This window comes from Podarcis gaigeae (genome assembly GCF_964106915.1).
Source record: "Podarcis gaigeae genome assembly, chromosome: 6".
Classification (NCBI taxonomy): Eukaryota; Metazoa; Chordata; class Lepidosauria; order Squamata; family Lacertidae; genus Podarcis; species Podarcis gaigeae.
This window is the reverse complement of record NC_139682.1, coordinates 2,243,430-2,270,077: the sequence shown is the minus strand read 5'-3', so window position 1 is coordinate 2,270,077 and position 26,648 is coordinate 2,243,430. Positions and strand designations below refer to the sequence as shown.

Here is a 26,648-nt window from a genome sequence, read left to right as displayed (position 1 = left end):
GAGCCAGGAGAAGGCAAGCGCAAGGAGGCAATGGGCAGCGCCCAACACTCTCCGTGATCGAGAATTGGCGGAAGCAGGGCTGATTTCTCTCCTTTAGCCCTTAGTTTCAGAAAGGTGCACTCAGGTAACTCAGATCTGGTCTGCAAGAACACCCTTTGCAGAGTTGAACCAATTTGCCTTTTAATTAGTTTATTTTGTAAATAAATAAATAAATTATACACCAGTCTCGCTGGTTGATGATCTCCGGCGGGCTAGGGACAAAGGTGAGAGCTGTTTCTTAGTTCTGCTGGATCTCTCAGTGGCCTTTGATACCATCGACCAAAGCATCCTTCTGGACCGTCTAGAGGGGCTGAGAGCTGGGGGCACTGTCATACAGTGGTTCTGCTCCTTTCTCCTGGGCCGTGTCCAGAAAGTGGTGTTGGGGGATGAGTGTTCAGACCCCTGGGCTCTCACTTGTGGGGTGCCTCAGGGTTCCGTCCTCTCCCCCATGCTTTTTAATGTCTATATGAAGCCGCTGGGAGAGATCATCAGGGGGTTTGGGCTGGGTGTTCATCAGTATGCAGATGATACCCAGCTCTACCTCTCTTTCAAATCAGAACCAGTGAAGGCGGTGAAGGTCCTGTTTGAGTGTCTGGAGGAGGTTGGAGGATGGATGGCAGCTAACAGACTGAGGTTGAATCCTGACAAGACAGAAGTACTGTTTTGGGGGGACAGGAGGCGGGCAGGTGTGGAGGACTCCCTGTTCCTGAATGGGGTAACTGTGCCCCTGAAGGACCAGGTGCACAGCCTGGGGGTCATTTTGGACTCACAGCTGTCCATGGAGGTGCAGGTCAGTTCTGTGCCCAGGGCAGCTGTTTATCAGCTCCATCTGGTACGTAGGCTGAGACCCTACCTGCCTGCGGACTGTCTTGCCAGAGTGGTGCATGCTCTGGTTACCTCCCGCTTGGACTACTGCAATGCGCTCTATGTGGGGCTACCTTTGAAGGTGACTCAGAAACTGCAATTAATCCAGAATGCGGCAGCTAGACTGGTGACTGGGGGAGGCCACCAAGACCACATAACACCGGTCTTGAAATACCTACATTGACTCCCAGTACATTTCTGAGCACAATTCAAAGTGTTGGTGCTGACCTTTAAAGCCCTAAATGGCCTCAGCCCAGTATACCTGAAGGAGCGTCTCCACGCCCATCGTTCTGCCCGGACACTGAGGTCCAGCACCAAGGGCCTTCTAGCGGTTCCCTTGCTGTGAGAATTCAAGTTACAGGGAACCAGGCAGAGGGCCTTCTCGGTGGTGGCACCTGCCCTGTGGAACACCCTCCCACCAGATGTCAAAAAGAAAAATAACTACCAGACTTTTAAAAGACATCTGAAGGCAGCCCTGTTCAGGGAAGTTTTTAATGTGTGACATTTTAATGCATTTTTAATCTTTGTTGGAAGCCGCCCAGAGTGGCTGGGGAGACCCAGCCAGATGGGTGAGGTACAAATAATAAATTATTATTATTATTATTATTATTATTATTATTATTATTATTAGCAGTAGTAGTAGTAGTAGTAGTAAACAACGACAACCTTCAAAGTGGTTGCAAGAAAAGTAAAACAATAACGTTAACGATAAGAATAAAATTATCTCAGCAGGTGTGGCGGCTTCAGCCAAGATGTTATCCGTCTGGTGTGCTTGTATCTTCAGCTGCCTGCTGATGCGATCAGAGAGTCAGCTGCTTCCAACAGATGCTGTCATCCGGGTCAATAAGGGCGTATTGCATAACGGTAGGTCTATCCATGCTAGGATTGGAATGGACCTCACAGACCAAGGTCCGCCAGTTTATCTCCTACCCTAAGAAATTCTGGATGTGCAAATATCCTAAGAAAAGTGTTGACCTTACTAAGGTTTCCAAAATTCCTTGGCTGCATTACCTGAGCCAGAATTCCCAGTATTTTGTGTAAGGTTTCACTTTGGGTGAGTTTTGCGGTCACTCTAAGGAGCACCACCTGGGTCGAGCTCCAGGTTGCCGTGAAGCCCAGAGTGCAAGTCACGTGGCAGATTCAGAGCATTCGGGAGCCTGCAAAACGACGAACCTCAAAGGGTTCAGACAAGAGTGAGCAAAGGCCTAGAGGCAGCGTTGGCTGAATGTGGGCCAAAAACTGAATGCAGACAAGACAGAGGTGTTCTGTGTTTTTGTTTGTTTGTTTATAAAAATATTTATATGCCGCTATACAGTCATACCTCGGGTTGAATGTGCTTCAGGTTGAGCGCTTTTGGGTTGCGCTCTGTGGCAACCCGGAAGTAACAGAGCGCGTTACCTCCAGGTTTCGCTGCTCGCGCAGACGCTCAAAATGACGTCGCGCGGATGCGCGGAAGCGGCAAAACTCGACCCACGCATGCGCAGACGCGCAGTCACATCTTACTTTCTATTCAGGATGCGAACGGGGCTCCGGAATGGATCCTGTTCACATCCCGAGGTACCACTGTATTGCAGAAACGTATAGAAGAGGTTTTCAACAGTAAAAAGAGGACAAAACCATACAATAAAAGCACAAGAAGTTAAAAACAGCAAAGTTAAGAAAACAAAAACCAGCAATCCACTCTTAATTGCCTGCCTGGGCCTGGCAGAACAGAAAAGTTGTCAGCAGGCAGGTAAAAGGTGGCACAGAAGGTGCCTGCTGAATCCCTAGTGGCAGAGAGTTCCACAGCCCTGGGCCGATGACGCTAAAAGCTCGGTTTCTCATTGTTGTCAAATGAGCCTCACTAGGGATGCTCCTGCCGGTGATCTCAGTGGTCGTCGGGATATAAGTTGCTAGTTCTCAAGCATATACAGAAGCTCTGTTGGGATGCTTCCAAGGAAATGGGGGCAACTGGCAGGCCCCTAGGTGGCTCCAGCCCAGCGGCATGTAGCCGGAAGATCTCCAGTCCTTGGATGTAACTGCGATTTGAGCTTCAGAAGCCTTCAGAAGCTGGGCACGCAAGCCAGCAGAGATAAGAACTCTTCACAACAGAAGGGCAGATAGAGGCCGTGTAAAGCATATTTACAAGCAGTTTATTTCAGGACAAAGAAAACATGTCTTCTCCCCTTCATGTCCAACAAGAAGCATAAGCAAAAGCTATATACAAAATGGAAGTTCCCAGCAATCTGTGCTGGAGTGTAAACAGGCATGTGGCATACAACAATTCCACATGTCTGTTAAGGTGGAACGGAATATCGTAACAAGCTCTCTTCCCCCCCTCAAGTCAAGGGAAGCAAAGCCCACCCCATCTCTGCTGAATTATAATGTGCTCTTCTCTCTTCCTTAGCATGTCATGCAAACCACTCTTTTGAATAATGCTGTTTTTGTAGGGCAGGGGGCTCTGGAGCCGGGTTTATGGAACCAATGTGGGGGGAGTTTGGGAGCCCCTAATCTAACCCGTCCAGCTCTGCCCTTTGCAACCCAGCCAGCCTGTGCCGTTCGTGGAAGAGCTTCCCTCGCGACACAGCAGGGAAACCCTCCGGCTCCACCGTCCTGCCTGCCATGACCTCTTTTTCCCACTTGCTTCCACAGCTGTCTCCAGCTCAATGGCGCAGAGCAATGCCCTCCAAGGAGCCATGAGAGAACTTCCGGTCGGAGGCGGCGGCGGGGACGGTGGCTTGCTGGGTGGCGTCCTTGGTGGTGGCGGCGGAGGGGGTCTCCTGGGAGGTGTCACTGGGGGCTTACTCGGAGGAGGTGGCGGTGGCGGCCTTCTGGGAGGCGTCCTTGGTGGTGGCGGCGGCGGTGGTCTCCTGGGTGGGGTCACGGGAGGCTTGCTTGGTGGCGGAGGAGGTGGTGGTGACCCTGTGGGGATGCAAGCTGCCTATGCTGCCCCTCCGGTTCCTGGGGGCAATGGCGGGGCTGGTAGTGGTCCGGGTGCTAGTGGGCTGCTAGCTCCGGGAGGCCTGCTGGGTAGCGGAGGTCTGCTTGGCACTGCAGGGATTCTGGGCGGCGGTGGCGGGCTCCTGGGCAACGGGGGCCTCCTGGGCAACGGAGGGCTTCTTGGAGGCGGAGGCGTGCTTGGCATCCTGGGAGAAGGAGGCTTACTCAGCACCGTCCAGGGACTCACAGGGTAAGCAGGAGAGTCGTAATCCTCGTAACAATTAATCGGCGGCTTGTACAGGGTGGCCACACGGGAACAGGGCCTTTTCTGCAGTGGCTCCCTGTTTGTGGAATCCTCAATCCACAGAGCCCCATGCTGCCAGAGTTATATATCTTTAGGTGCCTCTGTAACCAGGCCTTTGTCCCTTAACTATCTGTGGCCTTTTAGAAGTGGGTAGGATGTTTGCAGTGTATTGTTCCCCCTGGTTTTAGTGAATCTGTGGCTGGATCTACACTCATGGTTTTTAACGCTAAGAAAGCGGAATGGTTCCGATAACCATATAGCCACATGGTGTTCTGCTCTTCGACGTTATTAAAATGTGACACCAGAGGGCACTGCAGAGCAACCAGAAACCAGCGAGGCAGAGGGGAGAAAGCAAAAGAGAATGTTTCCTGTTTTGACTTTCTAGAACGATATTCCTAATACCGTTCTCATAACGTTTAAAAGGTGAGTGCAGATCCAGCCTATGTGGCGGGTTTGTTTGTTTGTAAGTAGCTTTGCGTTGCCTTGGGCAAGGTAAATCAACTAACAAATACTAATACTACTAATACTACTACTAATAATAATGCTACAGTATGTGAGTCACCCTGCTAAAGTCACAGGAAAGTCACACTATATCAATCAAGGTAGTGGCAGCGAATGTGGTGTGGCCACATTTGGAATACTGGGTACAGTTCTGGTCGCCTCAGCTCAAAAAGGATATGTGCCACCAACTTGGATGTCTTTAAACAAGGACTAGTGAAATTCATGGTGGAGAGAGCGATCAAAGGCTACTAGCCACAGCTGGAACCAGCAATGCTTCTGAATACCAGTTGCTGGAAATTGCAGGAGGGATCCTGTGGTTGGATCCTGCTTCTGGGTTTCCCATAAGAAGCATCTGATTGGCCACAGTGAGAGCAGGATGCTGGACGAGGTGGGACTCCTTGGACCTGATCCAGCAGGCAGCTCTTCTTCCGTTCTCATTTTCTAGTAAGATATTGTCTACACCAGTAGTTCCCAAGCCTTTCTTCCCACTGACCACTTTCAAATTATTGAGGGTCTTGGAGGAGCACCTAATCTAAGCCGACTGGCTGTCAGTGGCTCCTGCATAGCCATGTTGACTGCAGACTGCCTCCAGCGTGAGAGGAGAGCTGCATGACCCTCGAGGCCGGTTTCTGGGTACCACTAGCAAGAGTTGACTGCTGCTCCAAGCCCTACCTGTAATAATATAATAATAATAAACAACTTTTTTATTTATACCCCACCCTCCCCAGCCAGAGCCGGGCTCAGAGGGGCTAACACCAATAAAATCACAGTAAAAACATAACAGGGGAAAAAGAGAAGGGAAAAAAAAACCCAATTTAAAATACAGGTTAAAATGCAATTTAAAATGCAGCCTTCTTTTAAAAGTAGCTGATAAATCAAGACCATAAGGGGAGGGCAACATAAGGGTCAGACCGAATCCAAACCAAAGGCCAGGAGGAACAGCTCTGTCTTGCAGGCTCTGTGGAAAGATGTCAAGTCCCGCAGGGCCCTAGTTTCTTGTGACAGAGCGTTCCACCAAGTCGGGACCAATGCTGAAAAGGCCCTGGGCCCTAGTTGAGACCAATCTAACCTCCCTGAGGCTCGGGACCTCCAAAGTGTTGTCATTTGTGGACCTTAAGGTCCTCCGCGGGGCATACCAGGAGAGGTGGTTCCGTAGGTACGAGGGTCCTAGGCCGCATAGGACTTTAAAGGTCAAAACAAACAAAACAAACACCTTGAACCTGACCCTGGACTCCACCGGGAGCCAGTGCAGTTGATAAAGCACTGGATGTGAGCTTCCTGAAGGCACCTAGGGAAACATAGGGATGCTCACCTAGAGGAGCATTTGGTCTGATCCAGTAGGGTCTTCTCCTTGCATTCTTACAATTAGGAGGTAAAAACGTTTTTTCTGATCTCCAGTCCAAGTAATAATAATAATAATAATCCACATCCATTCTTTAGAGAGTGGTTCTCGCAGATCATAAGAGGGAGCTTTGTCTGGATGACCTCACTGCCTGCTTCTTCCTTGTAGGCTACGAATTGTGGAGCTGACCCTTCCCAGGATCAACCTGAGACTCTTGCCTGGAATCGGAGTCCACTTGGATTTATATACCAGGGTAGCGCTCAATGGTAAGAGGTAAGCAGAGCAACGTGACCCCTGCAACTCAAGGCACATGTTGCTGGCAGCTTCCTGGCTATGGTTGAGGATCTTCTTAATAATAATAATAATAATAAAATAATTTATTATTTGTAACTCCGCCCAGCTGGCTGGGTCTCCCCAGCCACTTTGGGCGGCTTCCAACAAAGATAAAAAATGCGTTAAAATGTCACACATTAAAAACTTCCCTCAACAGGGCTGCCTTCAGATGTCTTCTAAATGTCAGGCAGTTGTTTATCTCTTTGACATCTGGTGGGAGGGCATTCCACAGGGTGGGCACCACCACCAAGAAGGCCCTCTGCCTGGTTCCCTGTAGCTTTGCTTCTCGCAGTGAGGGAACCACCAGAAGGCCCTCGGTGCTGGACCTCAGTGTTCAGGCAGAACGATGGAGGTGGAGACACTCCTTCTTCTAACCATTGCTGCAGAGTATTTTGTTTTCCCAAAGGCTCCCTAGTTTCTTAACCATATGGTGCAGGAAGGAATAGATGCACAATGCCAGCTGCTCTTTAGGCTGGCCAGAGGTTTACACTGCGCTGCTTGCACTCCTCCGGCCTCCAGCTCTTGAGTGGTGCTGGTCTTCATTCTGGACTCGCTTTCAGGAGCTAGGAGGAAGAATGACTCTGAATATAGCAGTTTGGGGGAGCGCGTACTTTCAGGAAGACCTGGCAGTGGGCTTCCTGAATGCATCTGTTGTTGGCCAGTGAGGGAGACAGGATTCTGTTCTAGATATATACTTATGGCCTGATCCAGCATCTGGGCTCTTCTTCTGTTCTTCTGTTAGCTGAAGTGCAGAAAAGGGTCAATTTACACTCCACACAATGAACTTTAGCTATTTACTAGTAGACTTGTACCCAGTGTTGCTTGGAAATTATAAGAAAAAACAAACAAACCTCAGTGGTTAAAATCAGTGCAATTTTGAAAGGTTTGATCTGCCATCTTGATTCAAGCTAGCACTCATTTGTATTCAAGCACAGAAGAAAACCTGCGCTTTGGTCTTACCACCATGATAAATTCGGTTATGATATCTTACAAAGTGTCTGAATGCACAACAAACAATATATAGTAGGTTAGTTTAGAAACCCCCCGAGCAATCCACAAATCAAATTGTCAAACACATAACAGAATGTAACATAAAAATCATCTTCAACCTTGAAACAGCAAGTTGGAACAATTCCATATAGACTGTTTTCCAGTTTTCCTCAGCCTAATTGGCAATAACCTCAACGGCTGAGTGAAAAATATGTCCTCAATAGCCACAATATGTCCACAATATTTGTGGTGACTGATGGCTCTCCAGAGGCAGAGAGTTTCACTACGAGGGGAATGCAACAGAAAAGGCCTTTGACCGGCTCGCTGTTCCTTGGCCTTCACCTAGTGGTGGCATCCCAAGCAGACCCCCCTCCAATTAAAAAGCTTCAACTGGCTCATTCATCTTACAGATGTGGGAAGTGCAACCTCCTCCCAACAACTTAAAAGCAGCCTTCCCTGACCTAGTGCCCTCCAGATGTTTTGAACCACAGCTGCTTCAGTCAGCATGGCTGTATGATGGTGGGGATGGTGGGAGATGTCATCCAAAACCTTTGGAGGACCCCAGGATGGGGAAGGCTATTAAAAGCATCATGCAAAGAAGCTTCACCAGACTCTCTCTTTTCGTTCCAATGCAGCCTCCTTGGGTTCCTTGACATCGCAGTGGAGGTGAACCTCACGGCCATTGTCCGCCTGACCATGGATGGCACCGGCTACCCCAAGCTGGTGATCGACCATTGTGACACCCTTCTTGGAGGCATTAAAGTCAGGCTCCTTAGAGGGTGAGCTGCACCCATCTGGCCAACCTGACGTCTTATGGGGTTGGGGATGGAGCGGCTCCCTTTATTTATTCCAGGGATGAGGTTGGTGGGCCAGAACCTGATTTCCCCTGATGTCCCCTGGGTGGGTGTTATCTACTGAGTTGAAGAGGATCCAAAATGCAGCAGTCTGATTGGTCCTAGAACAATAGGATTCAGAATGCAGCAGTCTGATTGGTCCTAGAACAATAGGATTCAGAATGTAACAGTCTGATTGGTCCTGGAACAATAGGATCCAGAATGCAGCATTCTGATTGGTCCTAGAACAATAGGATTCAGAATGTAACAGTCTGATTGGTCCTGGAACAATAGGATCCAGAATGCAGCATTCTGATTGGTCCTAGAACAATAGGATTCAGAATGTAACAGTCTGATTGGTCCTGGAACAATAGGATCCAGAATGCAGCATTCTGATTGGTCCTGGAACAATAGGATTCAGAATGTAACAGTCTGATTGGTCCTACAACAATAGGATCCAAAATGCAGCATTCTGATTGGTCCTAGAACAATAGGACCCAAAATGCAGCAGTTTGATTGGTCTTAGAACAATAGGACCCAAAATGCAGCAGTCTGATTGGTCCTAGAACAATAGGATCCAAAATGCAGCAGTCTGATTGGTCCACAGGAGCCACCCAATCCAGCTCCAGGTGGAAGTGAATCTGCAACCTGATTGGCCTACAGGAGAATCCCGGAATTAGCCAATCACATGGGGCCCATTGTGTAAATAATGTATATAAAGCAGACATTCTGGGGGAACTTCCATTCCTCCACACCACTATGAGCTGAATAAAGAGCAGGACATCCACTCTCAACTCTGAGTATATTTCGGTCACTTTGACACAGCAGCAGATGAAGCACTCCCCTTTTCAGAATGGCTTTAAACTCAAGCTGGTTTGCAAAGGAAAAAGTTCCCTTTGCTCATGCTTAGGGGTATTTGAGAATTTCGGTAACACTCTTGCAGTTTTCATGTCCATCTGTGTTCAGGACTGAAAATCAGTCAAGCAAATTCATTGGTTTTCCTGCAGAAAATACTTAATTAATTACCTTTTTTTTTACACTGTTTGGGTGGTTTTTTGGTGGATAATTTTTCCCCCTTTTTCTCCCCACCCCTGCTCCAGCCTACTCCCTATTGTGGATAATTTATTGGCACGTGTCCTTAACAAGCTCCTTCCAGAACTGGTAAGTGATCAGCCGGGGCAGATATCATCCAATGTGCAATGGGATCTGGCTCAGGAAATGCATTAATAATAAATAATAATAATAATAATAATAATAATAATAATAATAATAATAATAATAATATCTTTATTGTCATTGCCCCCTCTCGGGGACAACGAAAATTACTTGGCTGCTCCATCCACCCAGATAGGGCACTCCACTCAAAATCAGAACAACTATAAAAACACTAATTAAAACAATACAGTATAATACAGCAAGGAAGATTAGATGACTTTCAAAGTCCAGGCTTCCCATTCAGGGCCGAGATCGCTCTGGAGAAGAAGCTGTTCTTGAGACGGCTCGTTCTTGTCTTCATCGTCCTGTATCTCCGTCCCGACGGCAGGAGCTCGAAGAGACAGTGACCAGGATGCGATGGATCTTTTACTATGTCCAGCGCCTTCCTATGGCACCTTGTGGCATAAATCTGCTCTAAGGTGGAGAGTGGGCAGCCAACAATGCTCTCTTAGGATAGAAATATGCTTGTAGAAATTCAATGTAGTTCCTGGCTTGGGGGCCAAACTCTGTCCTTGTGAGATAAGTCTTTGATGTCCGGAAAAATGAGATGAATAAAGACAACTGTAAGATGCACGTATTAAATTTAGGAAAATGCATAAATAAAAATAATAAAAAAGAGATAGTCTTTGATGAAACTTAAAAGGAGGAAGAAAAAAAAAATAACTGTGAGCACAATTGCTTTGCATATATTACAATTTGATTCCTGACATCATGCCACAAATGTCTCATTAGAACATTGAATTTTTCAGCTGTGTCCAGTCCTAGACATCACCCTGGGCCTAGTGAACGATCAGCTGGGACTTGTGAACTGTAAGTCTCTCTTGTGCTTCCTTCTGTCTTCCCATTCTTTCATATGGATGACCTCACTGCATCTTCCAATACCCTCCAATATTTCTCCAACGAAAATAGGGACGTCCCATTCCATAATGCTATTTTTACTATTTATACCCCACACATCTGACTGGGTTGCCCCATCCCCTCTGGGCAGCTTCCAACATACAGTGGTGCCCCGCAAGACGAAAAGAATCCGTTCCGTGAGGCTCTTCGTCTAGCGGTTTTTTCGTCTTGCGAAGCAAGCCCATTGACGGCTTAGCGGATTAGCGCTATTAGCGGTTTAGCGGCTTTTAGCGGCTTATCGGCTTATCGGCTTAGCGGATAAGCGGCTTAGAAAAGGGGGGGGGAGGGAAAAAAAAACCGCAGGAACTCGCAAGACATTTTCGTCTTGCGAAGCAAGCCCATAGGGAAATTCGTTTTGCGAAGCAGCTCCAAAACAGAAAACCCTTTCGTCTAGCGGGTTTTCCATCTTGCAAGGTATTCGTCTTGCGGGGCACCACTGTATATAAAGACACAATAAAACATTAAAAACAACAACACCACTTCCCTGTACAGGATTGCCTTCAGATGGCTCAGAAGTCGAATAACTCATACCCTCCAACATTTCTCCAATGAAAATAGGGACGTCCTACGGAAAAGCGGGACATTCTGGGATCAAATCAGAAACTGGGACTGCTTCTCTAAATAAGAGACGTCCCTGGAAAATAGGGGCGCTCGGAGGGTCTGCCTTCCATCCCCAAAAGAGACTCAGTGCTGTTCTCCAAAGTGACTGACCAAACATTTTCCTTCCCTGCTCACGGGATGATGATGATAATATTTGAGGGCCGAATTGCAACCGAGCTATCTATTTTGAGTGAGGCATTCCCAGAATTCCTTTTTTGGAGGGAGAGAATTTCCTTGGTCTGAATTCTAGAGCTACGCAACTGATGGTGCTGGATCTTGCAGCCTTTTTTTTGTGTGGGGATTCAGGCTTTGGGCAAGTCAGGTGGAGAAACAGCACTGTGCAGGATTGAACCATCCTTTTTTAAAATAATATTTATTGAACATTTTCAAATATAACAGAAAAAAGAAAAGAAATAAAACATCCATTTTATAACCTTGTTTTCATTAGCATCTTTCCAGGACTTCCCCACCCCACCCCCTCTTGTATTCCAATTCCTTCAAATAGATTCAGCAAGTTCTTACCCCAAATTTTAAATTTATTATAATTAACCCAATGTTAAAAATGTTTCTCCATCCCATAAAATCGACCCCGCTCCCTTCCACGAGTTCCCCTCTTTAATATGCAGAACAGATTAAAATAAAAGAAAATAGAAAAATGAATAAAATATAATTTAACACCCTTTGGATTCCAAATTTCCCTCCCCCCTTTCCCGGTTATGTTCCCCAATGTCCATCAATGCCTGTTGTCATCCTGGAGATCCCACATGTAGGCCGAAATCCTTCACAAGTCCACTTTGCCGTCTTTTTAATAGTCTTTGCCGTCTTTTTGATCATCTTTGGTTTCGAGCGTCCAATCTTAGAAAAACTCTATCTCAAAAAGGTCCATTTTTTCCATCCAGATCTCTGTATTTAAGAGTAAAAACTCCAATTTTATTTCTTTAGACCTTTCAAATCTGGATGTCCCATATGTTCCCACTTCCAACTTTGTTCAATTCTTGTTGTTCATGTTGTTTTTATTGTTCTCTCTCCTCACTTTCCTCTAGTTTCTTTTCCTGCTCTCCTGCAAAAATGTTCCAATTCCAAAAGCTTCTAAGTCCCCTACAGAGGCTTTGTTATTCAGGAACAAAACTTTATGTCAAGTCCCTTCCATTCTAGATAGATAAGCCTATTGTCTCCTTTAGTGTAGAGACCTCTGTAGACAAAATAGTGTTCCATTTCTGCAGTTTCCCAGGAGATAAAAAGTCCAATTCAAATTCCATGCCAGCAATACTTGTAGTGTCCCACAGCCCCTCTAGAGGGATTATAGTAACTCAGTTTCCTTCCAGATCACACCCAACAGTCAAAGTAACTTGTTATTCCTTGTTTTAAACAATTTATATCTAATTTGTAACAAATGTAACCGGCAAAGTCCTCATAACAAAGTTCTCTTTTTATTCTTCAGCTTTGATATCTCCTTTGACAGCTGTCAAAGCCTCTGTTTCTCCTCTCCCGGCGCTCTCGCGGATCACTCCCGGTTCCCGGGGGGGGGGGTTGCATTTTAGCTCACATTCTACCTTTCTCCTCCAGCCCAGTCTTATAATTTTCCATCGTGAAATTAATAACTTTATCAAACTTAGGTAGCACTCGATCTTAGCTGTTAAATCCTTTGCTTTAAATCCTCTACGACAGGGGGGAGGCTGACTTCCTTTTTGCACCTCCCCCGCTCGCTCCGAATTTGAAATTTAAACTTTTTCCCCTTTTTAAGTCCAGTTTCCAATTACTCACGGGTTGTTCTTTTAATCCGAATTTTCAATGGAAGAAGTCAGCGCTCTCCGCCAAATGGCATGCGGCTTCGCTCGGCAGGGGAAGCGGAGGACTCACAGCACCACACCCCCCCCGGGCACCCACTCCGCAGCCTTTAAAAAGGCTCCTTCGCAGGTCGGGGGGGCGCAAACGGTGCCCGCCGAGTCACCATGCCCATGGGTTTCAGCGCCCATGGTTTTTGAGGGTCCCCGCGACGCCGACGCGGTAGAACCCGGCCCCTGCCGAGCAGGCTCCCTCCGGAGCTCGGAGGGAGTCCGTCATTCGGCGATGGCGCCAACCCGGAAGTCCAGGATTGAACCATCCTGACTGTAATGTAATAATAATAATAATAATAATAATAATAATAATAATAATAATAGTAAATTTTTATTTATACCCTGCCCTTCCCGGTTCAAAAAACCAGGCTCAGGGCAGCTAACAACAAATTTAAAACACTTAATTGATGCAACGAAAACCAGCATAAAATACAGTATAAAATATGAATAACAATAAATTTAGAATTCAAAAATCAATTTAGGGGGAAATCCATCCAATAAACATTAGATGGCTAAATTAGTCCTATTTGGGCCAGCGAGGAGACCAGGGGAGAATTAGCTGTGGGATCCCAGAGCAGGTAATCTTCATAGAAAGGGGAGGGGGAGGGAAGGAAGGGGAATAAAAGATCAGGCTAAGTTAAAATTGAAAGCCAGGCAGAATAGCTCTGTCTTACAGGCCCTGCGGAAGGAAGTTAAATCCTGCAGGGCCCTGGTCTCCTGGGACAGAGCATTCCACCAGGTCGGAGCCATCACTGAGAAGACCCTGGCCCTGGTGGAGGATAGTCTGACTTCCTTAGGGCCAGGGATCTCTAAACTATGATTATTCATGGACCTTAAGGACCTCTGCGAGGCAGACCAGGAGAGGTGGTCCCGTAGGTACGTGGGTCCTAGGCTGCGTAGGGCTTTAAAGGTCAAAACCAGCACCTTAAACCTGACCCTGTACTCCACTGGGAGCCAGTGTAGTTGGTAAAGCACTGGATGAATGTGATCCCGTGGCAAGGACCCCGTAAGGAGTCTCGCCGCGGCTTTCTGCACCCGCTGGAGTTTCTGGGCCAGCTTCAAGGGCAGCCCCACGTAGAGCGAGTTACAATAATCAAGCCTGGAGGTGACCGTCACGTGGATCACTGTGGCCAAATAATGGGAGAGGTGGAGGAAGAAGAGGAAACACCAGGAGGGCGACAGCTGACGGACACAGTGTCTTTGGAAAGCATTCCAGACCACCACCATCTCCGCTCCCAGAACCCGGCGAGCCTTGAAAGTAGGAGAGCAAAGGCTCAGAAGCAAAGGCCCATAGAGGAGATGGTGATGAATAAGGAAGTGGGAGGAAAATGGGGTGGAGAGTCACTCGGGACAACACCATTATTCCAAGAGGCTGTGTTCCAAGCCTCTCTCCGTAAATATTGAATAAAGAGCAGATGGTCAGGACTTTTCCTTGTCTTATCTGTTCCTCGCAACCTGCTGTGCAGATTGTTTCCTCTGCTGCCTGGCAGCCCACCACCTTCCACTGTTGTAATGGGAATTGGGGTTGCTCGTGCGTAAGTTGCCTCTCCTCTTGGCAAAGTTGCCTGGTTAAACCTTTCCCTGGCTGCACAGCCCTTACTCCGCGGCTGTGTCAGTCACTGGCAGAATCCGTCAGTGGGCGTTTCCTGAACTTCTTCCAGCATAAAAGTTCTTTGACACCAAGTCTCCGCCTAGCCTCCCTGCGCGGAAGTCTTCTGCGCAGGGTGGGCGTGGACAGCGGAGGACCTGTGCTCTCCCCGCTAGTTTCTGTGGAAGAGTCCTGGAGACATCTCTCCGAAGCCCTCCCCTGCTCCCGTTTCTTCCTGGTGTCACGCTGATTTCCTTCCTCAGTAGATGAGTTCCCTCTCTCCCTGTTGGGCCCTTCTCTGGCATCACCACTCCTGGCTCCGATGGCAGTTCCCTGACAACTGTCAAATGGCTCTTGCCATCAGAAAGTTCTTCCTAATGTTAAGTCAGAATCCCCTGATTATGAGAAGCCTGTGGAGCTCTTGACAATCCAAAGCATGAGAAATCCTAAATTCTTCCTCCTTCCCTTTCTCTTTCCTCCCAGCTCTGGTCCCTCTGGGTATATTGGGAAGTGTCCAGTACACTGTCTCCAGCCTTCCACTCGTGACGGGACATTTCCTGGAAATTGATTTGAATGTAAGTCCAAGTTGAGATGGATCTTGATGGTGGGGTGGCCCCTGCGTGGATTGCCTCGGACTCCGCAAAGTCACCTGCTTTGCTTGGCTGTGGGTCTTGGCCAACTTCCCCCCATGGGAGTGGACTTTGAATCTGGCTCTCCTTGCTCTGCTTTTATTGAACTCACTGGAGAAGATGATAATGGGTCCTTTGTCCTATTAGTTTCCTCTGTCACTGTTTGCAAAGCACAGTCATACCTCATGTTATGTTTGCTTCAGGTTGAGCCAGTGGCATAGCGTGGGGGGTGCAGGGGGGCCCCGGCCGCACTGGGCGCAACATCTGGGGGTTAGGGTTAGGGTGCGCAAATCCACGGGTTAGGGGGCGCAAATTACTTGCCTTGCCCCGGGTGCTGACAACCCACGCTACGCCACTGGGTTGAGCATTTTCAGGTTGCATCCCACGGTGGCCTGGAAGTAATGGAACGGGTTACTTCCGGGTTTCGCTGCTTGCACATGAGCAGACGCGCAAAATGACGTCACGTGCAAGCGCAGAAGCGGCAAATCGCAACCCGCGCATGAGCAGATGTGCAGACGCAGGTTTTGTTCTATTCAGGTTGTGAACAGGCCTCCAGAATGGATCCCGTTCGCAACCAGAGGTACCACTGTATCAGGCAATGGATAGGAACACCAGGGAACATGGATGCATTGGGTGTCATGAGCCAAAGACTAAGGCAGAGAGTCTCAACCTTTCAGTCTTGCTAAATGAAAGCCACGACCCTGTCTCAGCTCTCATGAATCCCAGCGCAGATGCATTTCAGGGTAGTTTCTCCCTTGCTTTTCCCTCTGGAGAAGAAGAGAGTTGCTCCTGGAGAAGCACAGAACATGGATGGTGGCTTAAGGGCAAGGTGCGGGCACCAGGTCCTTCTTCCTCAGAGCTAAATAAAATTTTGTAGTTGTTTCAAGTGTCAGAAAAGATTTGCAGATGATGCCCAGCTACACTGGATTATGAAAACTCAGACTGTGAAGAGCATCAAAAGGTTCTCTCCAAACAGGGCAAAAAAGGCAGAGGCACGAAAATTGGGTCTTATTTGGGGAAGGGGAAATCACAGCTCCTTGCTGATGTATGGGGGGGACTCGTGGACCAAGGGCCAGTTTGTCCAGGGGTCCATCTGCACCTCCACTTAATTCATTTTGTGCCCTACTTCTTCCCTCATTATTTTGCAAGAACAAAAGACATTCCTACTGCCAGGATGGCATTTTGATTTCCCATCTTTTCGCTAACTGGTAGTAAAGCGAAAAGCGATCTTAAGAATCTGCTGGTGAGGTCACACTGGTGGACACTTCCTCCACTATCTCTGCTTGGTTGAGTTCCACCTCCCTTCTGCCTCCACCACCTTCCCCAAAGACACGCTATTAGCTCTTTCAGAAAAATCAGATGTGTGCAATATTGATGGCATGCACAAGTTTTCCAGGTGGCAAATAATAATAATAATAATAATAATAATAATAATAATAATAATAATAATTTATATCCTGCCCACCCCAGCCGTAGCCAGGCTCATAGCGGCTAACAACAATAAAAGTAACACAGCATTCCAAAATCAATTCATTCTAAAATCAATTCAAAATCAAATTAATGGCAACCATTGGGCTAGAGTTCTGTGAGGATTACCAAAGGAGGGGGTCAGGCTGTGCCCTGGCCAAAGGCCTGGCGGAACAGCTCCGTCTTGCAGGCCCTGCGGAAAGATGTCAAGTCCCGCAGGGCCCTAGTCTCTTATGACAGAACGTTCCACCAGATCGGGGCCAGGGCCAAAAAGGCCCTCGTTCTGGTTGAGGCCAGTCTGATCTCCCTGTGGCTCGGGACCTCCAAGATGTTTTTGTTTGAAGACCGTAAGGTCCTCCGTGAGACATACCAGGAGAGGTGGTCCCGTAGGTACGAGGGTCCTAGGCCGTATAGGGCTTTAAACAAGGAGGTGGGGAGTGTTGGGAACGCCATTCCTTCTTTCACTTCCACGTGTGTGTGAGAGAGAAGCTTTGTGTCTCTTTTTCCTTCCTTCCCTTCCTCCAAGGAGAGAGCAAAGCTTTCTTTCTCTCCCCTGAGGATGGAGAGAGGGAAATCTAAGCACAGAGGTGGAAGGGAAGGAAGGAAGTCAATGGGATTCACACAGTGCGAAGTTCCTCAAGGTTTGGGAACCCGATGCCCTAAACCCATCTGCCTATTTCCGGGTGGAAATCTTCTCTATTCCTGTTTTGCAGCATGCTTTTTTGGGGGGAGAAGTGATAACAAATGGTGCATGTGTTTTGGTGTGTGTGTGTGTGTGTGTGTGTGTGTGTGTGTGTACAGGCACCGATGAAGAAAGTAGGGCCAGGTCCACAAGCAGACAGAGGGGTGGAGGGAATGAAAACCAAGATAAAGCCATTGAAGCCCTAACTCCAGGTTTCAAAACTTTTGTTATCTGTGCACAAAGCGGTCAGGTATGGACCTGTGGAGGTCAGCAGAGGACAAAACGAAAGCAGAAAACGTGGATGTTCAGGTGCGGTGAGGATGAGCCCTAGGAAAGGGGTGTGATAAGCAGTTCTTTGCCTTGACTGGGTCAGCCTTAAGTATTAGCACTTCAAGTCACAGAGCTCCTTCCAGGCTGGCTCTGGACAAATTGGTGACACCTCGGCCGGTTGCATTACCTGAGGACAGAGAATGTCCCAGCCTGGCATGCAGAAGGGGCAGCTGTTTATCTTTTGCCCTTTTGCAAAGAATAACAGGATAATGTCCCTCTTAAGTAAGTAACCATGGCCCATCTAGTCCAGGTTCCTGTTCACAAAGCAGCCAACCAGATGCCCATTATGGGAAACTCACGAGGAGGACCCAAGGCCAAGAGCAAATTTCTCCTTTCCTGTGGTCTCCACTGGTGTTCAGAAGCATCGCTGCCTTCAACTGTGGAGGGCAGAGCAGAGCCATTGTGGTTAGTAGCCAAAGACAGTGCAAGACTTCACTTGCACCCCAAGAAATTTAGCAGCTCTGGGCAGAAAGCCTGGGTTGACTGTGGAGATGGGCTGGACTGGGAAATTTCACATCCAGGCCTTCAGCTGCCAGGATTATTAGACTAGTGTTTCCTCCCACCTTCCTTAAAAAGGTAAGGGGACCCCTGACCATTAGGTCCAGTCGTGGCCGGCTCTGGGGTTGCGGTGCTCATCTCGCTTTATTGGCCGAGGGAGCCGGTGTACAGTTTCTGGGTCATGTGGCCAGCATGACTGAGCCGCTTCTGGCGAACCAGAGCAGCACACGGAAATGCCGTTTACCTTCCTGCCAGAGTGGTACCTATTTATCTAATTGCAGTTTGATCTGCTTTCAAACTGCTAGGTGGGCAGGAGAAGGGACTGAGCAATGGGAGCTCACACCGTTGCGGGGATTCGAACCGCCAACCTTCTGATTGGCAAGTCCTAGGCTCTGTGGTTTAACCCACAGTGCCACCCGTGTCCCTGCCACCTTCCTTAGATGACCTTGAAAACCTCATCAAAGCTAGGATTCCATCACTCACCATCACGCATGCAGAAAAATGGGACCGCCTGCCTCACAGCCTTGTTCCTTCCCTCTAGACTGTGGTTGGGCAGGTGGCCGGACCCCTCCTCAACTACCCGCTGGGCAAGCCGGAAGCTCCCCCCATGCCGCCAAGGGTGCCTATGCCCCCCATGCCCCCCATGGCCGACACAACCAACTCCCAGCTGGGGCTCTCGGTGAACTTCCTCAGCTCCGTCGTGGCTGTTCTGCAGAAGCAAGGGGCCCTGAACATCGACATCTCGGATGGGATGGTGAGTTGGGAAGCGGATGCTGGGGGGGGGGGGCATTTCTTGGCACCTCGCATTTCTTGGCACGGGAAGCTGAAGGCACAGGGGGTGAAATATACTCAGAGTCGAGAGTGGATTTCATGCTCTTTATTCAGCTCATAGTGGTGAGGAGGAATGGAAGTTCCCCCAAAATGTCTGCTTTATATACATTATTTACACAAGGGGCCCCATGTGATTGGCTAATTCCGGGATTGTCCTGCAGGCCAATTAGGTCACGGATTCACTTCCACCTGGAGTTGGATTGGGTGGCTCCTGTGGACCAATCAGACTGCTGCATTCTGGACCCTATTGTTCTAGGACCAAAGGCCAGGCGGAACAGCTCTGTCTTGTGGAAAGATGTCAAGCCCCACAGGGCCCTGGTCTCTTGTGACAGAGCGTTCCACCAGATCGGGGCCAGTACTGAAAAGGCCCTGGCCCTAGTTGAGACCAATCTAACCTCCTTGTGACCTGGGACCTTCAAAGTGTTGTCATTTGTGGACCTTAAGGTCCTCCGCGGGGCATACCGGGAGAGGCGGTCCCGTGGGTACAAGGGTCCTAGGCCGCATAGGGCTTTAAAGGTTAAAACCAGCTCTTTAAACCTGATCCTGTACTCCACCGGGAGCCAGTGCAGCTGGTATAGCACCGGGTGAATGTGATCCTGCAGCAAGGACCCCATAAGGAGTCTCGCCGCGGCATTCTGCACCCGCTGGAGTTTCTGGGTCAGCTTCAAGGGCAGCCCCGCGTAGAGCGAGTTACAATAATCAAGCCTGGAAGTGACCGTCGCGTGGATCACAGTGGTCAGTTAGCTCTCTCCTCCTTTGTGAATTTGTCCAGTTCTCATTGGAAGCTGTCCACCTTAGTCACCACCACTGCCTCCTGTGGCAGGGAGTTCCATAGTTTAACGGTGCGCTGCATGAAGAAGTAAAATAACTAGCAAAGAGCTGGGGAGTCTGTATTATCTTTTGCCTATTTTCTTTTCCCCTTCCTTCTCCCCAGTTCCCTGAGCTTCCTCCTCTGACGACATCGACTCTCGGGGCCTTGATTCCTTCGGTGAGTCCACGCAGTTAATGCTGTGCTGCCTGGATCTGAGCTCTGCTTCAGCTTAGCTTTACCTGCACAAGTGAACTTTTGAATTGAAATATACTGGGAGTCGAGAGTGGATTTCCTGCTCTTTATTCAGCTCATAGTGGTGAGGAGGAATGGAAGTTCCCCCAGAATGTTTGCTTTATATACATTATTTACACAATGGGCACCACGTGATTGGCTAATTCCAGGATTCTCTTGTAGGCCAATCAGGTTGTGGATTCACTTCCACCTGGAGTTGGATTGGGTGGCTCCTGTGGACCAATCAGACTGCTGCATTCTGAATCCTATTGTTTTAGGACCAATCAGACGGCTGCATTTTGGATCCTATTCAACTCAGTACATAACATGAATCCAAGCCGCCTCAGGTGGAGAAAGCTGTGAAAAGCGTGTGCTACAATAATTCCATTGGCACCCAGTTAAAAACAACAAGATTCTCCATTGCCTGGTTCCTGCATAAAACATAACTAATAACTGCAAGAGCAAAAGGACTGTTTGCTACTAAGATGCCATTGCAAAAATACCTGTACAGGTATCATAAATTCAAAGAAAACGACAAAGCAAACGCACCCATTAGACCTTTAGCCCTACATAAATTCTTTCACTTCAGTCTCAAGAGATTTTAAGGGATATCTACAGCAGGCTTCCCCAACCCGGTGCCCTCCTGGCACAGGTGGGCTATAAACACAACAAGCAAGTAATAAAGCGAACGTGGTTTGCAGGTGTTCCAGATGTTCCCAGAGCCGCGCTCCCTCCTTCTGAAGGTGTCGGTCCCTGATGTTCCAACAGTGAAGCTGCAGAAAGACAAGGGCCTGATCCACCTCATGGCCAGCGCTGAAATCCTGGCGTCGAAGCCAAATGACGCTCACCAATCTCTCTGCACCCTGGAAATTGTGAGTATCGAGAAATAGGCTTCCTTTTTTAAAAAAATCTTTTTTATTGTGTTTTACAATACAAATTTAAATTCAAACAATAAACATCATCATCATTTAGGATTCCCTGAATGCTTTGATTCCCCTTCGCCCTTCCTTGGTAACTATTTTCAATCTTTTCCCAGTGCTTCCCTTATTATCCCTGTTTTTCTTGAATAATCCAATTTTACCTTATTTTTTGGTACATTATAAATGTTACTCAAGTCCTGCCAAAGTTTTTAGTTCTTTACAGTGTCAGTTTCCCCCATTCCTTCTTAAAAGTTCTTCTCTTCCTGGTTTCTGATTTTCCCGGTCAATTTTGCCATTTTGGCATAGTCCATCATCTTCATCAGCCATTCATCTCTGATTGGGACATAATCTTCTTTCCATCTCTGGGCCAGTAGTTGTTTTTCTTCCAAATAATATTTATTAAGTTTTCCAATTTAATAATCCAATAGAAACCACATTAAAACATTCCAATTTGGTTTGGTTTGGCTTGCACTTTCTACTTGCACTTTCAACGTGCTTTCGAACTGCTAGGTTGGCAGGAGCTGGGACCGATTAAAGCACAATAAAACATCAAACATTAAAAACTTCACTAAACAGGGCTGCCTTCAGATGTCTTCTAAAAGTCAGACAGTTTACCTCCTTGACATCTGCTGGGAGGGCGTTCCAACAGGGCGGGCGCCACCACCGAAAAGGCCCTCGGCCTGGTTGCTTGTAACCTCACATCTCACAGGGAGGGATCCGCCAGAAGGCCCTCAGTGCTGGACCTCAAGCTGAACGATGGGGTGGAGTTGCTCCTTCAGGTACACTTGCTTGTCATACATGCTTGTCCCCATGTAGTCCTTACATCAGCTCCACCCCTAGGACCACAATGAACTTCTAAAATATTGTCCAAATTTATATAGAGATACACATTCTGTGTTTCAGGTTCCGGCCGAGGAACTTAGCAGTGCTAGAAACACTATAATTATGGCCATTTGCCAAGTATTTATCTGACGCTGGCAGTGTGATATGGACGGAATTGAAGATGTGATGGAGCCACCACCGGTGTGGCCCTGCAATGGGAAAGTCAAGTCAGGGAGTGGCTCTGGAGTCATGGTTAGGGGACCCAGACTTTTCTAGGGCTTACGGGGAATCAGGAAGGGCTTGGTTAAGAAACGAACCATTTCCCAATTTTTCACCGCAGGACACAACTTTGCTGGCCTCCTTTTCTGTTGAGGACAACAAACTGAAAATCAGTGTTGCTCTTGAGAAGTAAGTGTGGCATTTCTTAACTTACAGGCACTTATATTTTAAGTGCAATATTGGGATTATTTTATTACACGTTTTAATTAGGGATGTTTATATTTCAACATTTGTGGAATTGGTTTTTAAACTTGTAAACTGCTTAGAAGCCTGTTTTGTTTTTAAATGGTTTTTATTAATAAAAACAACACTTGAAGATCTCTCTCCTCATTCCTTCCCTGAACTGTGCTTCCTCCCTCCAGAGGGGATGTGGGAAAGGCCATTTGCATCTGATATCTATTTCCCTCCCTGGAGCCAACTAAGGTTGACTGAATCCTCAATGACTGCTCTCAATTTTCTTCTTTTTCTGCAGGTCACATCTCTCAGTGGCTTCCTCGTCCATTGGGAAATTTGATGTAAGAACATATTATTTCTATTTATTTATTCAGAACATTTGTACCCCACTCTGCAGCCAAAAAAGGCTCCCAGAGTGGCTTATGTACAATCAAAACAAGATGGTCCCTACTCAGAGGCTTAAAATCTAAAAAAGAGAGAGAAATGAACACGACACACAAGGAGAAAGGGACAAGGAGGGAAGAGGAAAAATAAAAGCTCAGGCACCAATTTCTAAGCTGTGGTTCCTGATGGGGCTGACTTGTCACTGCAGAGCTGATGGAAAGAACTCTGTTTCCCAGCTCTCCCACATCTCGAAACCACTTATTATTTTAAAATTCCTAAGCAGTATGCAAATATACAACATGAATAAATAAAATAGTATCAGAAAAATGGAAGCACTACATAAAAACAGTATAATCAGTACAGTGGACTCTCGGGTAGAGAATGTGATCCATGCGGGAGGCATGTTTGCAACCCGCAGCGTTCGCAACCCACAGTGCCGTGTCTGTGCATGCGCGGGTTGCGATTCGGTGCTTCTGCACATGCGCAAAGTGCAATTTAGCACTTCTGCACATGCGCAACGGCCGAAACCCGGAAGTAACCTGTTCTAGTACTTCGGGGTTCCGGTGGGTCTGTAACCCGAAAAAACACAACCTGAAGTGTCTTGTAACCGGAGATATGACTGTATATATATTATTGTATTGATGCTATTGCTACAGGTTTCTTGTAGTCTTTGAAGAGAACAATAAACTTATCAACTGAACTGAAATCACTTCTTTTGTTGACGCAGGTCTCCCTCATGGAGGGGTTGGTCAGCAAGATCTTTGATGTTGCGTTCCTTCCCGCTATGAATGGTAAGGACGTTCTACAAAAACCGTGATTTGATATTCCATCAACTTCCTTTCGCGCTGCGTGAAAATTCAGAGCGGAACTCATTGCGTGCCAAGCCATGGGCAGTTCAGACTGTAGTCTTTTGCTCAGAGAGCTGAAATGAGATGGGAGTGGAGTGCAGGGATGTTGCAGGTAGCCTTGATTTTGGATCCCAGGATAAAAATTGCTTTGCTGCAGGGATGGAGAAGAGCCACAGCTCAGGGAAATAAAATAAATAGAGCGGTGATTGGTTGCAAAATAAAAAATAAAAATGATGGGAAAATGTAGGTTGTTTCATAGAAGAAGGTCGAACGTTAAAGGGTCCAGCTTAGCAGCGGGTGTAATAGCAATCTGGACAGTATTTTGACAGAGAACAGCAGTGATCATTCGTAAATGTGCAAAGGTCTTCCACTCCCAAGTGGAACACTTATTCCAAGAAATGTTGACAATCTTGTTCTTTTTTATAAATAGGGTAAGGTTACCAGATGTCTCCATTTCCCGGGGACAGTCCCCGGATTTACAAATCAGTCCCCATACAAAATCCTATTGTTCCTTCCATTTTCTCCCATTGTTTTGGATATATTGTAATACTCCAATAATTTGGCAAGCCACTCTGTTTTTGTCGGTAATATACCACTTTTCCAATTTTTGGAAAAGGATCTCAAAAGAGAAGATAGACAACGACTGGAAGGTGTTGAAAGGATATTTGCAAAAAAATCAGAACTCCTATTAGAATAAACAAGTTCTGTTATAAATACTGAAATACTAAATAAGATGGATAACAATGTGTAACCGAAAAAGAAGTAGAAAGTTGGTTTAAAAGTGTGTGAAAGTAATAGAAGTGGAAAGAAATTGCAATTGAGTAGATTGGGAGTCTAGCACAAGGGTGGGGTGAGGGGTGAGGGATGGTGGTGGGACAAGGAAGTATGTGTGGGATTGAGTGTGGGTATGTATGAATATTTTTAAGGATTGTATGAAATGTATGTTTGCTTGTATATTTGTAATATGTATGCATTAATGTTGAATTATTTTAATATTTTTTTTTTTAAAAAAACAACCTATCATTCCTACTAAAGTTGAAAAGTGTCCCCGGATTCATTGAAAAAAAATCTGGTAACCTTAAAATAGGGGCAGGTGTGAACCAGAAAGAATGCAAAATAGAGAAATTTGTTCTTGGAAGGCCCAGCTCATATTTGCTACATTTTGGAGACTCTGGTTTCTTCTTCAGGAGAAGTCTGAAACTCCCAATTTCTGCAGAAGCCGCCTGCACAAATCTTGCTGCTCATCTGAGACCAGGGACAGGCAGCTCCATTCCTACAACCTGCTTTAGGGATCCCACAGAATTCAAAAGCTTTAGATCACTCCTGAAAAAGAAGGCTCTCCCATCCCAAAAGGTGCTGCCCTATTGATCTTCCCAAATCTTGTTACGTTTCCCTTTTGTGGGATGTGAAACACAAGAGCAGTCAAGCACAACATTCCTAGAGTTTACACATGGGGAGGAATGTTTGTCCAGCCAGCAGGTCAACTTCCTGTTTCCTTCTGGGCTGGGACAGACTTCCTCTGCATGTGACTAGAGGTGGGCGTGGCCTCACCTGTGCAGGTAACGGCAAAAGCACAGGGCAGGGCAGCCATCTCTCTCCTTTTGACTACATGCATCGAAGAAGCAACATCTGCTTAGCCAAAGATGCTCTCTTGGCCTCCAGCCAAGAGAGGACAAAGGGACTGTCTCCTTATGAGATAGTTTCCAGGTGTATGTTACTTTTCTAAGCTAAGTCTGCCTTCTGGGATCCAATTGTGAACAGAATGTGAGTGAGTAAACTCTTTTTATACTTTTATAGAAGACTGTGTCGTGTCTTATCTTTTATGAGGGAATAAGGGGAAAAACCAGAACAGTTATTATAGAGGCTTTAGCGAGCCCGAGCAAACACATCTGCTGCAAGTTTAAAAAGGGGAATGTTACTCTGCTAAATTGTGACCTTGTTTACACAAGTTGGAAAAGCTATAATCAAACAATATATCCTCTCCTGCATCCATGAACATTCCCACACCTTTGGGATCCCTCGTTCCTTCTCTCCCGGAGGGAATAATCAAATCTGCCTCTTTCTGCAGGTGATATTTTGTGGCAGATATCAGAACAAAACAATATTTATCAAAAAATATCTATACTGCCAACATTGTGGGGAAATACCATGGATGCAAACAGCAGAAAATCAGCAGTAAAATTGCATTTGTGAAGCAAGTACAAAATAAATAAGATGAGACAACCTTATCGCATACAGTTTCCCCTTCATACTAGAAAACTAATATTTTTCTCCTTTCTGGCTGCAGGTGTGTTAGGTAATGGAGTTCCTCTCCCCAAGTTGCTGAATATAGACTTTGATAACGCTGACATTGATGTCATTGAAGTAAGTGCACCAACTCTGATCATTCCTGGCGGTTTTCTGTCACAAGGCTTAGTTGTCATGACAGGCTTAAGCTCATTCCCAAAGAAGCATTTGTCGCCTGAAGACTTTTAAATTGACTTACTAGCAGAAAGTGCCTGGAGTTCTTTGAAAATTCTTAGAAACCAAAAAGTACAGTTTGGAAATCAGTGGTTAAAATCAGTGGGGCTCTGAAAGATTCAGTCCACCATCTTGCTCCAAAATGGCACCCAATCGTATCAAGACATGGAGAAAATCTTCCTCCTTGATCTCAGGAACCATCACACAAATTTCAGTTATGGTTTCTTAAATTTGGTTAAATTTGGGGTTTGGTAAAGTTCAGCCCGCCATCTTGATTCAAAGCGGCATCCAGTTATATCCAAACACAGACACAAATTTGTTCCTTGATGTCAGGAACCGTCATGCAGAATTTGGTCACAATATCTTGAAATATTACTATATCCTGGATTAGGTCGGCCTTTGGCCTGGTCTGGGCTCTTTTTGTGTTCTTATGGGAAGAAGTTTTTAATGTGTGACACTTTAATGTATTTTTAATCTTTGTTGGAAGTCGCCCAGAGTGGCTGGTGAAACCCAGCCAGATAGGCGGAGTACAAATAATAAATTATATTATTATTATTATTATTATTATTATTATTATTATTATTAATCCACTAACAAGGGCATTAGACCAGAGCTGAGGGGGTCCCAGAAATGAGAACTGAAGCTCTCGGTTTCACCCTTTTTTGCAGGATCTGCTTGTGTTGTCTGCGTGAGTCGAAGAGGAGGCCAGAAGGTACTCAGTGGAGCGCAAGGGCAGTCGGAGAAAAGGCCAGCTAGTTCCAGACCAATTTGCCCCACAACATCGTCTTTCAGACTGTACAATGCATTTGAATCAGGCCGGGCTCCTTCCAGGAAAACACAGACTGGGTTTTGAGTGCAAGAGGATTCCAGCAAGACCCTGTCACTTACAAGATCGTGGCATTTCCTCCATTCCCTTCAGCTTTGCCATTTCCGAGAGAGTGCACACACATAAACACACAAACTGCATTTCCTGCATTGTTTCAATAAAACGTTTCTCCTTTCCACTGCATTTGGAGTGA

At 46.8% G+C, this 26,648-nt stretch overlaps 1 protein-coding gene across 2 annotated transcripts; it reads left to right on the top strand.

The window, feature by feature from the left end:
* BPIFB4 (BPI fold containing family B member 4) lies at positions 1-26,648 on the top strand. 2 transcript variants are annotated; one of them, XM_083744365.1, is made up of 16 exons: positions 1-124; positions 1,636-1,767; positions 3,535-4,072; positions 6,138-6,242; positions 7,928-8,071; positions 9,226-9,286; positions 10,090-10,150; positions 14,747-14,838; positions 18,411-18,623; positions 19,635-19,688; positions 20,444-20,614; positions 21,825-21,892; positions 22,236-22,278; positions 23,049-23,112; positions 25,457-25,533; positions 26,298-26,648. In XM_083744365.1, the coding sequence occupies exons 2-16, from the start codon at positions 1,656-1,658 to the stop codon at positions 26,319-26,321; spliced, it is 1,827 nt and encodes a 608-aa protein (XP_083600491.1). In that variant the 5' UTR covers positions 1-124; positions 1,636-1,655; the 3' UTR covers positions 26,322-26,648. The 2 variants fall into 2 exon arrangements, with proteins under 2 accessions (XP_083600491.1, XP_083600492.1); XM_083744366.1 differs by having other exon boundaries at positions 1,633-1,767.